The 14,054-nt window shown below is 51.8% G+C and overlaps 1 protein-coding gene across 1 annotated transcript; it reads right to left on the bottom strand.

The window, feature by feature from the left end:
- Nucleotides 1–5: 5 nt before the first annotated feature.
- Nucleotides 6–14,020, bottom strand: RNF181 (ring finger protein 181). Its single transcript, XM_068974441.1, has 6 exons — nucleotides 13,978–14,020; nucleotides 2,633–2,787; nucleotides 1,870–2,000; nucleotides 1,574–1,683; nucleotides 1,302–1,376; nucleotides 6–1,024 (listed from the first exon to the last, which is right to left on the bottom strand). Exons 1-6 carry the CDS (start codon nucleotides 13,978–13,980, stop codon nucleotides 965–967), a joined length of 534 nt encoding a protein of 177 aa, XP_068830542.1. The 5' UTR covers nucleotides 13,981–14,020; the 3' UTR covers nucleotides 6–964.
- Between the last annotated feature and the right edge of the window lie 34 nt (nucleotides 14,021–14,054).

Below are 14,054 nucleotides of genomic sequence, written 5' to 3'. Positions count from 1 at the left end.
GTCTGTTCTGAAGAAAGGAAGAGGGCCTTAATGCAGAACAGCTTCCCTGGACAAAGGATGGGAGAAAGCCCCTGCCCACAGGGAGGGTCCTGAGTGCCCACTGAGAGCAAAGCTGCCAAGAACAAAGGATGCCAAGTGCTATCCAAGCACCCCTGAAGGGCCTGAAGCCCTTTCTGGGCCTCTAAACAGTCTGAAGAGCTGACCTGATTATTTCACACTTCCTACCCTGCTCAGGGGCTTCCCTAGTGGCTCAGATGATAAAGAATCTGCCTGCAGTGCAGGAGACCCCAGTTCGATCCCCGGACTGGAAAGATCCCCTGGAGAAGGGAATGGCCACCCATTCCAGTATTCTTGCCTAGAGAATTCATGGACAGAGGAACCTGGTGGGCTGTAGTCCATGGGGTCCCAGAGTCAGATATGACTGAGCAACTAACACTTTCACTTTTTTTCACCCTGCTCAATTGTCTGGCTTGAAGACTGATTCCACACTAAGGGATATGATGAAGGGCGGGGTACAGAGAATAACTTGAAAATGTTAGAAGCAATCTGCAATGAAGCTAAAGAAAGCCCTGGGGATTCTAACACTGACTAAAGATTGCAGTGGGGAGGGAGAAATGTTGGCTAGTTTTTGGTTACCATTTTTAAGTCACTACTAGGTGCCCTGCCTGACACATTTTGTCTTCCAACCACAGACACGTAGGCCCAGGCTGTGGCTGGTCTGGTAGCCAGGTTCTTGACCTGGGCCCTATTATCCTCGGGCCAGCAGGCTTGGTAGGGAGGGATACCCAGCCTGGGACCTTCCACGGCTTAGGACCCCATCCCAGTAGAGACCCAATGGAGGGTACAGAGCCCCTTCCCAGGCCTGAGAGCAATGCAGCAGCAGGATGAGTGAAGAAACCTTTAATGAGAACTTGAGATGCAAGAGGAACATGTTGCAGAGGACCAGTGTCCAGCCCTAGCCGCCTCATGTGTACATGGCTCCGTGGAGGTTCTCGAGGCGGTGCTTCTGCTGCTGCTTGCGAGCCTGAAGCAAAGAGTGCACACTGGTCGGGGGCCATCCCCAAAGGCCTGTGGGTGAAGGGATAGGGCAGCCATCGTGGGGCTGGCTCACTGTTTTCAGGCCCCTAACATTGGGGCAGGAACATTGCCAAGGCCCTTGCCCCTCACCACAGTCACTGGGAAGGTGGCCAGACTCATGGACTGTGAGCCGACTCAGGCCTCCTAAGGTGGGGAATGATGGCATCAGGAACAGGGACTCAGGGAGCCCTGTGACCACCCCCTCCACTTGCCCAGCCCCCTACCTTATCTCGCTTGTGTTCCTCATAAGTGTCATCATCAGTGGGCAGCTCATGGCGGCACAGAGGGCACGAATTGGTCTGAGAAAAGCAGTGCAGTGTACCAGCCCGTCTGGTTTTCATAAACTCCAAACAACCATCCCCAGCTCCCAATTCCCTACCCTTACCCCTCTCCCATCTCTGACCCCACACCCCACCCCAAAGGTCCATCAACAAAAAGAGGAGGCTTGAGGACTAGGCCCAAGGCAGGGTGAGGGCTGGGAGAAAGGAAACAGTACCTTGCTCAGCCAGGGCAGAATGCAGTTGGAATGGAAGAGGTGATGGCAAGGCATCTCAATGGCGGTCTCCGCCTCCTCAAATTCCAAAAGACACACGGGGCACTTGAGCTCTTGAGGAGGGAGTGCTAATCAGGAGAGCTGCCACAGGCCCTACCTCCCAGCTCCCACTCCTGAAGGACACACTTGCCCCAGCCTGACCTGGAAAACTGAAGGGCCAGACTGTAATCTGGCTTCCAGAGTTGGTCAGTCTGGCAGACCTGCCCCAAAGAATTAGTGGAAGGACTTAGTGTTCTCACCAGCCTGAGAGCCCCTGATGACTGTCCTGGGAAGGTTCTCAACTGCAGTCTTGGCAGCAGGTGGAGGCAGGTGGTGATCCCAATCCACTACCAACCCCAAGTCTTCAAAGTCCATCCTATTGAAAAGGGACCTGGGAAGAAGGATGCAAGGTCAGAACCAAAGAATCTTTGCCCCCATAATCCACTAAACATTAACAGACAAATACTCTGCCCGACTAGTCATACTAATAGCTACCCCTCAGTAGTGCTCTAGATAAAAAGCACAGTGGGAAATGGCTTACAGTGGCTATCAGACAACCCCAGGCCATCAGACAACCCCAAGCATGCAGGTTTTTTATTCCAGTTTTACACGAGAGAGAAATTATTCGGGCCACTCAGGAATGACCCGATAAAGCCAAATTCCAAGTGGCAGTGTAGCTTCCATGCTTGAAGTGCCTAACGGATATACCTCCTCACAGTCACATGGCCTCCACCCTGCTCCCATGACCCGCCTACTTCAGTACCTCCTAAAGCCCACTGCCCTCCAGTCTGGACACCCCCTCTTCCACACTCCAGATCGCTTTTTCCAGAATTCCCTTGCTCTAGTCCGTCCAAGGACGACCGAAATTATCGACTTCCCCCCGAATCTCACTGCGGAATTAACTCTGCACATTATTTATCCGTTTTACCCAGAAACTGCTGCCCCACATAATCCGCGTTCTCCAGCCAGCCTCAGCCCAGACACCTGCTGTGTGGGCTCTACCTCCCAGACCCGCACACCCACCTTGCAAGCTCCAGCAGCATGTTTGTTCGGGGATCCCGTTCACGATCCAACGGCTCGCAGTCGTGTTCATCGAAATAGGACGCCATGGCAGCCGGGCTGTCTGACACAGCCCTCAGACCCGGCCGTACCTCAGTCTCGCGGCGCTGGCCAATAAACTAGCGAGTTGAGGGAGGGCGACCAATCAGAGTCCCCAAGAGGCGGGCACAGTGGCTCTTTCGCCACATAGGAAGAGGAAGTATTCATTTTGTCACTTCTCATTGGCTCGAATAAGTCAGGTGACCAAGGGCTAAAGCCAATGGCAGGTACTGAGGTGGGTCAGAAAACAGTCCTCTTGGACCCCTCGTCTAGGGTAGGTTTCTGGGAGACGTGAGCGGATCGCATAATCTTGAGAAGCCAAGTGTTTGAGCTATAGGGGTCCTCCATCCGCTCTGCGGCTCAGAGGATCTCGGCAGGTCAGATCTTACAGGCCTCTCAGAAAGAGGGCGGCGCTGACTCAGGGGTCAGGGTTCTGCGAGCCTGGGGAAGCCTGGAGTCGGGGCTTCTCGCTGCTTTGCCGCATCCTCGCCGAGCGCTTGAGCACCCGCTGCGCTCTAGTCGGTTCAGGACTAGACACTTGACGCCACCTCGACTCCCGCAAAACAAATAAAACTTTCCTATTCAGTTCTGCTGTGTTAGGCACAATAATAGAAGGTGGGGTAAACTCCCCCACCCGAGTAGAGGCCTTACCAGCTCAGGGAACTATATGTCTGTGTGATCTTTTAGCCCATTGCTCAGCGTTTCCCCTAGCTTCTGTAAAATTAGTGGCTTGAATTTAATAAGTAGTTTGCATCTCTGGCACCCAGGAATCTCTTGGAGGAAGAAAGGAGAGGTTGCAGCTTTAGGGGGAAAACAACAACAAAAAACTCCACAACTGTTGTTTAGTCTCAAAGATCAAATTTAACTGATCTAGGCCTGTGTGTGTGTGTGTGTGTGTGTATGTGTGCTAAATGATTTGGCTGCTAGCTATCATTTATTTGGCAACTAGAATCATTCCATTTATGTTGTACACAGGGTATAAATATAAATACTCCTCACAATTATCCAGGAGCTAGTATCATTATAGTCAAAGCTATGGTTTTTCTAGTAGTCGTGTATGGCTATGAGCTGCTGCTGCTGCTAAGTCGCTTCAGTCGTGTCCGACTCTGTGTGACCCCACAGACGGCAGCCCACCAGGCTCCCCTGTCCCTGGGATTCTCCAGGCAAGAACACGAATGGGCTGCCATTGCCTTCTCTGATGGCTATGAGAGTTGGACCTTAAAGAAGGCTGAGTGCCAAAGAACTGATGCTTTTGAATTGTGGTGCTGGAGAAGACTCTTGAGAGTCCCTTGGACTGCAAGGAGATCAAACCAGTCAATTCTAAAGGAAATCAACCCTGAATATTCATTGGAAGGACTGGTTGCTGAAGCTCCAATACTTTGGCCTCCTGATTCAAAGAGCTGACTCATTGGAAGAGACTGATGCTAGGAAAGATTGAAGGCAGGAGGAAGAGAAGAGGGTGGCAGAGGATGAGATGGTTAGATAGCATCACCAACTCAGTGAACATGTATTTGGGCAAACACTGGGAGACAGTGGAGGACTGTGGGGCCTGGCATGCTGCAGTCCATGGGGTCACAAAGAGTTGGATACAGCTTAGTGACTGAACAACAAGAAGTATCATTGCTTTTTACATATGTAAGAACCCAAGTCCAATTCCACAGGACCTCTAAGCAGTGTTGCAGACCTAAGTACAATACCCGGGGCTTCCCTTCATCTTTCCCAGGAAAGGCTGATGGTGATGAGCCTAGCGGAAGTAACATGCTCCGTGAGGGTACAGCTCCACACAACTGGAGGGTCTGTTCTTGTTTCTTTGTCAGTAGCCCTCAGTCCCCCTAACAAGGAACTGCTTCTGTTACACACTTGACCCTGAGTTCCTCTTCCCACCTACACTTGAGTTTGAGATGCAGTTAAGTAGCTCAAGCAGTGGCTGCCCTGCTTCCCAGTTCTTGGTAGGACCTTTCCTTCTTACTTGGCCTTTACCCAATGCTCTTTCCTGGTGTCCTGAAGACACTGCCTCCCTAGCCCTGTGAAGTCCTAGAGCTTTGAAAAGCTCTTTCCCACAGGGCAAACTCCAGGCCATCCTTTGTGACTCTGCACCTTACAGCATCACATAGAAAAAAGCCCTTCCCTTTTCCTGCCACCTGCTACATCTGTATGGGCTTCCCAGTGGTAGAGAATCCGCCTGCCAATGTAGGAGATGCAGGGGACTTGGGTTCAATCCCTGGGTTGGGAAAAGATCCCCTGGTGTAGGAAACGGCAACACACTCCAGTATTCTTTCGGGGAAAAAAATCCCATGGACCGAAGAGCCTAGCTAGAGTCCATGAGGTAGCAAAGAGTCAGACACACCTGAACAACTGGAAATACAGGCATGCTGCATCTGTAATCTGGTGTAGAGCCTGAGGAAGAACTTGGGGGCAGAAACTAGAGAAGGTACCCAAGGGGGAAGAGTCTCCCTGAAGGTGAGAGCCTTGTGAGATAAAGATCACGGGAGTGCCTTCCTCTTTGTCATCCTATGGGTCCTCTGAACAGCCCCAAACTCAGAAGAATAACAGATTTCATCCTCAGGAAGACAGACTTAAAGGGCACCAGTTGAAGGTTCTGGTTTGGGGGCTGTTGTATCTTTACACCTGCACCCTAGAGGGATCTGTCTGTAAGACTGGATCAATGGGGAAGGGAGAAGAAGATGTCATCTCCCAGGGCTGAAGTCCTTTGGAACTTTCTATTTTATAAGCAGCCATGGGGGTGGAGGCAGAGCAGGATGAACCAATCTGAGGATCTTCAAACACACACATGTAAGTCGCTTCAGTCATGTCCGACTCTGTGACCCCATGGACTGTAGCCCGCCAGGCTCCTCTGTCCATGAGATTCTCCAGGCAAGAATATTGGAGTGGGTTTCTGTGCCCTCCTCCAGGGATTCTTCCCAACCCTGGGATCAAACCCGCATCTCTTTTGTCTCCTGCATTGGCTGGCAGGCCCTTTACCGCACCACCTGGGAAGCCCTCAAACACACATACACATACACCAGTTTTTACCCAAACAGTGGTTTTTACTAAGCTCCAGGTGGGGGCTGGCTTGGCATGGCCAGTGCAGCAGGTTGCCCTCAAGGGCCAGTCTGTGGTATGACAGGAAGTAACCAAGGTGCACACATTGAGGCTGCCCTCCATGCTCACTGGGGTGGCTCAGAGGGGAGCGAACTCCAGGGTTCTCTGAAGACCAGAACTGGCCAGTGTGGCTCTTCAGCCTCTTTCCAGGCCCTGCTGGGTCATTCCCCAGGCCCCGAGGCAGGGCCTGCATCCTGGACCTATGGGGCACTGCCGCCCTTGCTGCTTTGTGGGAGAAGGATGACCAGCAACACAATCAGGAGGATGAGCAGGGCAACGCCCACTGCCAGCCCCACGTAGATCCGGCACCGGGCATTCTCCCAGCGCTTCTTCTGGGCCAGAGTCTTGGTTGTCTTGCTGAAGGCTGAGCTCTGCAGACACCCCCCAGACACAGGGTGGGAGTTAGGGGTTTCCCCAGAGCCCCAGACCAGCTTCTACCAACCCCGTCCCCACAAAGGGTCTCCTTATCTCCTTGCTCAGCCTCCCCAACCTGGCAGCTCCCTTTCTCCACAAAGCCTGTCTTGGGACCCTCCCAGCCTGACTCCTGGTCTAGACACTGGTGTAGCCCTCGACTCACAGCCCTGCGGGTTCACTCTCAGTTAACAATGCCAGTCTTCAACTTTTTAGGACAATCCACAGCTTCAAACCAAGCCCTTCATCCTTCACAAGGCCTCCCCACCCATTGCCACCTGGGCTAGGGGGCCCTCAAGAAACCCACACCGGCCTTTGGGTAAGCGTCAGGCCCCACCCATGGCTTGGAGAGCCCCGGGCACAGTCTGAGTGCTCCCTCTGAGGGTCCCTTCTAGCCTCTCCCTCTCCCTCTCTGCTTCCCCAGGCCTCACACCATGTCCAGGAGTTGGTCTGAACGCTGCTCCAGCTCCGCCAGCTTCCCGTCACGCTCCAGGACCTTGTCGAAGTTGTTGAGCATGATTTCTGTCACCTCATCCGCCTGCCGCTGGCATCGCTCCAACTCTTTCCCTGCCTGGGCACCAAGCCCAAGGTCAGGGCTACGTGATGCCCCCACATGGCCCTCATTTGGCCATGAGACCCAGAGGCCGTCCTTGCCCCTAATGTATATGTATGTGTGTGTGTGTGTGTGTGTGTGTGTGTGCGCGTGTGTGTGTGCGCACGCGCGCAGTGTATGAGTAAGGGGAACAGCATTATAACGGCATTATTCACATAAGGGTCTGATATGTGCTGAATGAAGGGCTGGTCTCTTGGGGAGTATGGCTCGCCTTTGGCTCCCCCCCCCATACCCATCAAGGCAGGTCCTAGGTCAGCCTTGACTTCCAGCATCTCAGCTTCGTCTAAGGTGCCCCAGGATGAGACCTTCCCAGGACCTGCCCACCCTCCCACAAAGCAGACACTCGGCTCACGTGTTCGAAGTGAAGTGAAATGAAAGTCACTCAGTCATGTCTGACTCTTTGTGACCCCGTGGACTACAGACCACCAGGCTCCTCTGTCCATGGAATTCTCCAGGCAAGAATACTGGAATGGGTTGCCATTCCCTTCTCCAGGGGATCTTCCCCACCCAGGGATTGAACCTGAGTCTCCTGTACTGCTGGCAGATTCTTTACTGTCTGAGCCATCAGGGAAGCCCCACCTGTTCAGGATGGCCTCAACTCAGTGTGCACCTGCCTTGGGGTTTTCCACTGGCCTAAAGAGGCACCGAAGAACAAGCAACTGAGCTACTTGGCCACAGCCAGACAGGGAGGAGATCCAGCCCACAGAGCTAGAGAGGTCATTTTGGACCACCACATCTCATATAGCCTCTGCCTAACCCCATAGACACACACTCAGATTAGATCTCCCTTCCTCCCTGCCCCAGCCTCTGACTGGTCAGGCCAGTTCTGCCTCCTGGCCTGACCCTGCTCCTGCATCAGTGCTCAGAGTTGACTCCCTGTCTGCCTGGGAGCCTTGGCCTTCCTGGCCTCTGACCTCCAGCTGTTCAGCTATAGCCGAGGTCTTCTTTGGGATTCAGCTCTTGGATTTCCCAGCCGGGGCAGCAGCCTCATCTGACAAAAGAATGTGGTTCATTTCAGAGGACTGGGAAGGGAGATTCAGGGTCCAGGCTGGAGGAGAGGTCAGGAAGAGGAAGAAAGCATGCGTCACAAGCAAGGAAGAAACTGGGCTTCAGATACATGCACCGGGAGAGACCCATGGCAGGAGGCTGGAGTCCAGAGACACACTGCCAGGATGAGATAAATCCCAGCGGATTAACAAACCACAGCGACTCTCCCAGCCCAGTCCCCCAGAGCCCAACCCTGTTCTCATCTCCTCCCTGCAGAGCATGGGCCAAGCTCACTTTCCTGCCAGACTATATTGCCCATTGTCTGCAGCAGACGTTTCAGCATTTGACTAAATTCCACTTAAAACCAGAAAAAGGAAAGGGATCTGCTGGTCACAGAGGGCCACCTCCTACTCAGGCAAGAATCCCCATACAGGATCCTCGCAGCTGCCTTGCACATAACCTCCAAGCATTCCCAGTATATGAGTCCTCTCTCCCCAACTGGACCACAAGCTCCCAGGGGGAGGGCAGGGGCCAGTGCCCTGCCTTTGTCTGCCACCAGCCTGGGGACCCAGGAGGCCAGCGCACAATGCTGACCATCACAGGGAGTCAGTGAGTGGGCCAATTATAACTTATCCAAATGCAACTGATGTTCAAGTTTGTTACCCCAGTGTATTTCTCTAACCCAGCAGGAGTTTCGAGGGGGCAGGCATCTGTAACCCAAGTAGGTCAATATTTACTCATGAGCTAGAAAAGCCTGTTTCGAAAGGGGGGCCAGCAAACCACAATAGAAGGGTACATTCGGACTGGGGGAAGCCATAGTTGGGGAACGAGGAAATATCATGAAGAAAGCTGGGAAGTTGTACTCATCTCTATCTTTTCCTGAGTCAACCACCATCACCACTGTTATTACAACTATATGAATAATCAGCAAGTCTCCGTTACTTGGGCTTCCCTTGTGGCTCAGCTGGTAAAGAATCTGCCTGCAATGCAGGAGACCTGGGTTTGATCCCTGGGTTGAGAAGATCCCCTGGAGAAGGGAATGGTTACCCACTCCAGTATTCTGGCCTAGAGAATTCCATGGACTGCATCATCCATGGGGTCGCAAAGAGTCAGACACAATTGAGTGACTCACACTCTGTTACTTGGAGTCTCTCACATTCAAATAGTCCAAGGCATGCCTACATTCAAATAGTCCAAGACAAAAACCTGGGAAGGATTCAAAAACGAGAACCAGGGCTTCCCTTGTGGTTCACTGGTAAAGGATCTGATTGCCAACGCAGCAGACATGAGTTCAATCCCTGGTCCAAGAAGATCCCATATGCCCTGGGGCAACTCCTGAGCCTGCGCTCTAGAGCCCATGAGCCGTAAGTACTGAAGCCCACGTGCCCTAGAGCCTGTGCTCCGCAACAAGACAAGACACTGCATTGAGAAGCCCGCGCACCACAACTCGAGTAGCCCCAACTCTTGGCAACTAGAGAAAGCCCACACACAGCAACGAAGACCCAGTGCAGCCGAAAGAAAAATAAATGAATAAATAAAAAAAAGAAAAAGACATGAATAAATTAAAACTATTAAAAAAAAATGAGAACCACTGCTAGAAACTGGAACACTGCATGTCATTTTTTTTTTCCTACTCTAAATGCTACAGCTGTTGTTATCTTATTCTCCAGCATGGGGTGATGTTGGGTCACATTCTTCTAGGGAGCTGGCTGTGCCTCCCACTGCAAGCTGCACTCTCCATCCTCCAATGGCAAAGCCAGGCCTGTCTGGAGCCTAGATGGGCCCAGGCCTAAAAGAACACATTCATTCCAGGGAACACACAGGCCCAAGGTTCAAGTCTCTGGGCCTCCTTGGCCTCTCTCAAGCAGAGCAGAAAGGACACTATATGCATGAGTCTCTGCCAGCAGTGATTAAAATAAAAAACTGTGGGATTTAAAAGGAGATAAGAGACCAGAGGGCAGGCTTTCCTGCCACACAGAACTCAGCATCACACTCGGCACACAGTGGATGCATGGAAAATATTTTCCGAATGAGTTGGGGCTGTTCTTGTAAAGATGGCTATAGGCTGGGGGAAAGAGATGTATATGGTACAATCAGAGGAGAGGGATCACTTCACACCATGAGATACAAATAGGGAGTGTTGGAGTTGCCGACAGACAAGTGATTTCCTGAGAACCGAGATGGACCAGGTAAGGTAGAGCTTGGACACTTCTGCCACACTCAGACAGAAACATACTCCAGACAGAGGTAGTAAGGGTGGAGGGGCAGGGTGGGGCCCGAGAAAGCAGCAAAAAGTCAAGAAGTGGGACTTCCCTGGTAGTTTAGTGGTTTAGACTTGACGCTTCCACTGCAGGGGACACAGGTTTGATCCCTGGTCTGGGAACTAGGATTTCACATGCAGTGTGAAGTAGCCAAATAAAACAAGGACGCTCTCGAAAAGGGAGAGACGGATGGACCTAAAACTAGTGTAGGTTTCTGAGCCTGGAGGAGAATTTCTGTGTTGGTGGTAGACTGGCATGGACGAAAGTGAGATAACTCAGGCCAGAAGCCACTAGAAGGCATGTAGAAGTGCCATCAGCAAGGGTATGTGGAGATGTCCGGAGGCTGGGGGAGGGTGGAAGGAGAGAGAGGAAGGGTGAGTGAGAGAGGAAGGAAGGGTGAGAGGCACCTCCGAGAGTGGGGGAAGGGGTGGGGGTTGAGGGACAAAGGGTGGTAGTTACACAGGAAATCGACAGACCGTTTTCCTGTGTGCAGAACATGCCTCCTTCATTTCTCAAATCTCCCCTCAGGTTTTTCTGGCCAGAACAGCTGGTTCCTCGGAAAGACAAAGCTCTCAAAAAACCTCCCGTTCAAATGCTCCTGTCTGCCCTTTTTTCCTGGTTAGTGCTTACGAAACACTAGGCCAGCTGTCACCGTTGTCATCCTTAGAGAGACCCACCCAGGCAGTGACCTGGTGTATCAACTCCTTCCTGGGTCAGTTCACAGCTGAGCTCAGAGCTTAAGAGATGCACCCTGCATTATAGCCCCCAGCACCTTCAAATCCTGCCTCTGCTGCTCAACAGCTGAGCGACTAAAGACTGGGGACATGATCTTTCTGACCCTCCACTTTCTCATCTATAAAGTGGTAACATCTCCCACATTAGCTAAGGCATGTGATGTATGAGAAATAAAATGCCTAGCACAATTCCTGAATGCTCAATAAATAACAGCCATTATTATTGCTATAAGATCTCCTGGAGAAGGGAATGGCAACCCACTCCAGTATTCTTACCTGAAGAATTCCATGACAGAGGAGCCTGGTGGGATATAGTCCATAGGGTCTCAAGGAGTCAGACACAGCTGAGAGACGAACATTTCATATATTGCTATAGCCCAATTTTCCCTAGTGTTTTTTTTTTAGCTGTCAGATCCCAGGAACCACACAATACTTGTGGTTAATAAATCCTCTTAGCCACAACTACTGAAGCCCACACGCCTAGAGAAGCCACCACAATGAGAAGCTCGCGCGCCGCAACCAGAGAGTAGCCTGCGTGAAGCAACAAAGACCCACCATGCTCAAAAAAAGTTTTTTTAATAAATAATAAAATAAAATAATAAATAAATGAATCTAAAAAAATGTTTTAAATAAAACTCAAATATTTTTACAAAATACACAGCCAAGCAAGCTCTTCCCTATGGCCAACTTGTGCACATAATTGTTTCTAACCTATATATAGAATTTGACATGGGCCTTTGATAACTTACATCTAGTGCATTTCCATTAGGCATTGCAGGCTATTGAGAAGGTTTTACATCTTGACAGTAATAACAGCTCCCAATCAATGGGCACATACTCTGAGCTAAGCACTGAGCTGCTAGCTGACTGCTCACTTTATCTCATTAAAGCCTCACAACAATACACTGAGAAAAGTACCCTTATCTCAGTTTTATAAGAAACCGAGGCTCAGAGGGGTTAAATCACCCAGCCAAGGTCACAGAGTCAGTGAACAGAAAATCTGGGAGTTGAACCGACTTAGACTCCAAGGATCACATTCTTAACCCTTGTGTTAAACTGGATGGCGTTAAAGGGAGGTCAAATGCTTTAGCTGACTGGCTAAAGACCCACCAGATCTTTTGATGCTGCCAACTCAATTTATGTGCAAATGAGGAAGGCCTGTGGCTCAAAAACCCAAATGGTTTGCACAGTGCATAAGTGAGGACCATCTACAAGATGAATAAATCAAGTCATTCCCCACTCAGTTTCTACCTTTCCCATCAGTATTTTGTTCCTACTCTATTCCCTGTACCTGTCACCATGACTAGCAAAGGAAATGCCCAAGAAACCCTTGTTAGCTGAATGAATCAGCAAAGAAAAGGACTTCCCTAGTGGCCCAGTGGTTGAGACACGGATTCAATCCCTGCTCTGGGAGGATTCCTCATGCCTCAGAGCAACCAAGCCCATGCACCACAACTACTGAACACCACACACCCTAGAGCCTGTGCTCCACAACGAGAAGCCACCACAATGAGAAGCCTGTGCACCACAACTAGAGAGTAGCCCCTGCTCTCCCCAATTAAAGAAAAGCCTGAGCACAGCAACAAAGACCCAGAGCAGCGAAAATAAATAAATAAACATTAAAAAAAAAAAAGAAGAAGAAGAAGGACCAGGTAGGGAAGGACCAGATGGGAAGAAGAAAGGGAAAATGCTAGGGGTGGACAAAGGGGCAGGAGTGAGAGAAAACACAGACAGGAAGGGGCCAGGAGATGGTTGGGAGAGAGATCAAATCTCAGGCTCAGATCCACTATTTGCCTGAGATGAACCTGTGAGAGTCCCAGAGTTTTCCAGTACTCCCCAATAAATGATCCCATCCTCAGCCTTCATTTCAGGAGTTTCCTCTTCTCACCAAGTACTAAGGGCCAGCTGCAAGCCCATCCTAACCCTGCCTGATTTCTTGCTCTGCATGCTGGAAAATGGGCTCTAGGCTCTATCCCATTCTCCAGGCCTCCCTCGGTTTCCTGGCCCAGCCTTAGAGCTCATCGCTACCTTCCTGCCTGGCTTCCTCTTCCTGCCTCCAGTTCCCTGGAGATGAGGCCATCTTGGCATCTCAACCTCCAGCCAGACCACATCCATCACACCTCTGCTGCTTCTCCATGGCAGGATCTTTTTTTTTTTTTTTTTTTTGGCTGCACCATGCAAGGATCTTAGTTCCTTGACCAGGGATCGAATCTATGCCCCCTGCATTGGGAGGTCAGAGTCGTAACTGCTGGACCACCAGGGAAGTCCCTGCATGGCAGAATTTTAAAGCACTAAGCCTGCTTCCTGCTGGACACAACTTCCCCTGAGTTCCAGGGAAGGGGAGAAGCGACTGACACCACCTGCTTCTAACACCTTTGCCTTGGAAATGACAAGCAGGGACAGAGGCCAGAGTCTACAGCACGGAGTAGGGGATGACTCAACTCAAGAATGTGTCCTTAGGTAAGGCTTAGACGGGAGTCAAGCTATGCCCCACTGATAACTTCAGTGGAAATTTTATTGTAAACATCTTCCTTTCTCTTTCCCCAGGAGAAGGAGTTTGCCCTCCAACACCCTGTCACAGGGCTGGCCTGGCCTCTACCACCCCATCTGCTCAGGTTTCCAACTCCTGGGCCAGACTTGGCTCCTCACCGCCCCAGGAAGGGCTACAGAGGTCATCATATTACCCACCACTTCTCAGAAGCAGGTTCTGAGCGCCAGACAGATCTCTGCCATTGTATCTCCTTCAACCTCCTGAGGACCCAGCCAGGCAGGTACTGCTGACCCCACTTCACCATGCGGAAAAGGAGGTTCAGGGAGGCTAAGTGACTTGCCCCGGGGTCACAGAGTGTGTAAGTGGCCGCCACCAGGACCTCAGCACAGAGTCTCACTCCGAAGAAAGCTGGTGCGTAACTGCTCGGCTCCGGCAAGTCCCGCTCACTCACAGGGCGAGGGGCAGCCAGGACCGGCAAGTTCCGTACTTTCCCTCCCGGGATGCGCGCGGGGAGCGAAGGGTCCGGACGGGTCCTGGCTCCCGGCCGGCCGTCGTCACCTCGCCGGGGAACGGGCGCGGGTCGCGAAGGATGCCCCCGCCCTTGGACTTCGGACTGCCGCCCAGCACCCCCACGCTCGCCCTCTGCCCCCTGCCCCGCTCCGGGCCCTCACCATCGCCGCAGCCGCCTCGCCCGCTCCGGCTCTTCTGCCCAAGTGGCCGCAGTGCCAGGGGCCCGGGAGGAAGCGGA

The sequence above is a fragment of the Capricornis sumatraensis genome, chromosome 1 (assembly GCF_032405125.1).
Source record: "Capricornis sumatraensis isolate serow.1 chromosome 1, serow.2, whole genome shotgun sequence".
Classification (NCBI taxonomy): domain Eukaryota; kingdom Metazoa; phylum Chordata; class Mammalia; order Artiodactyla; family Bovidae; genus Capricornis; species Capricornis sumatraensis.
This window is presented reverse-complemented; position numbering and strand designations above follow the sequence as displayed.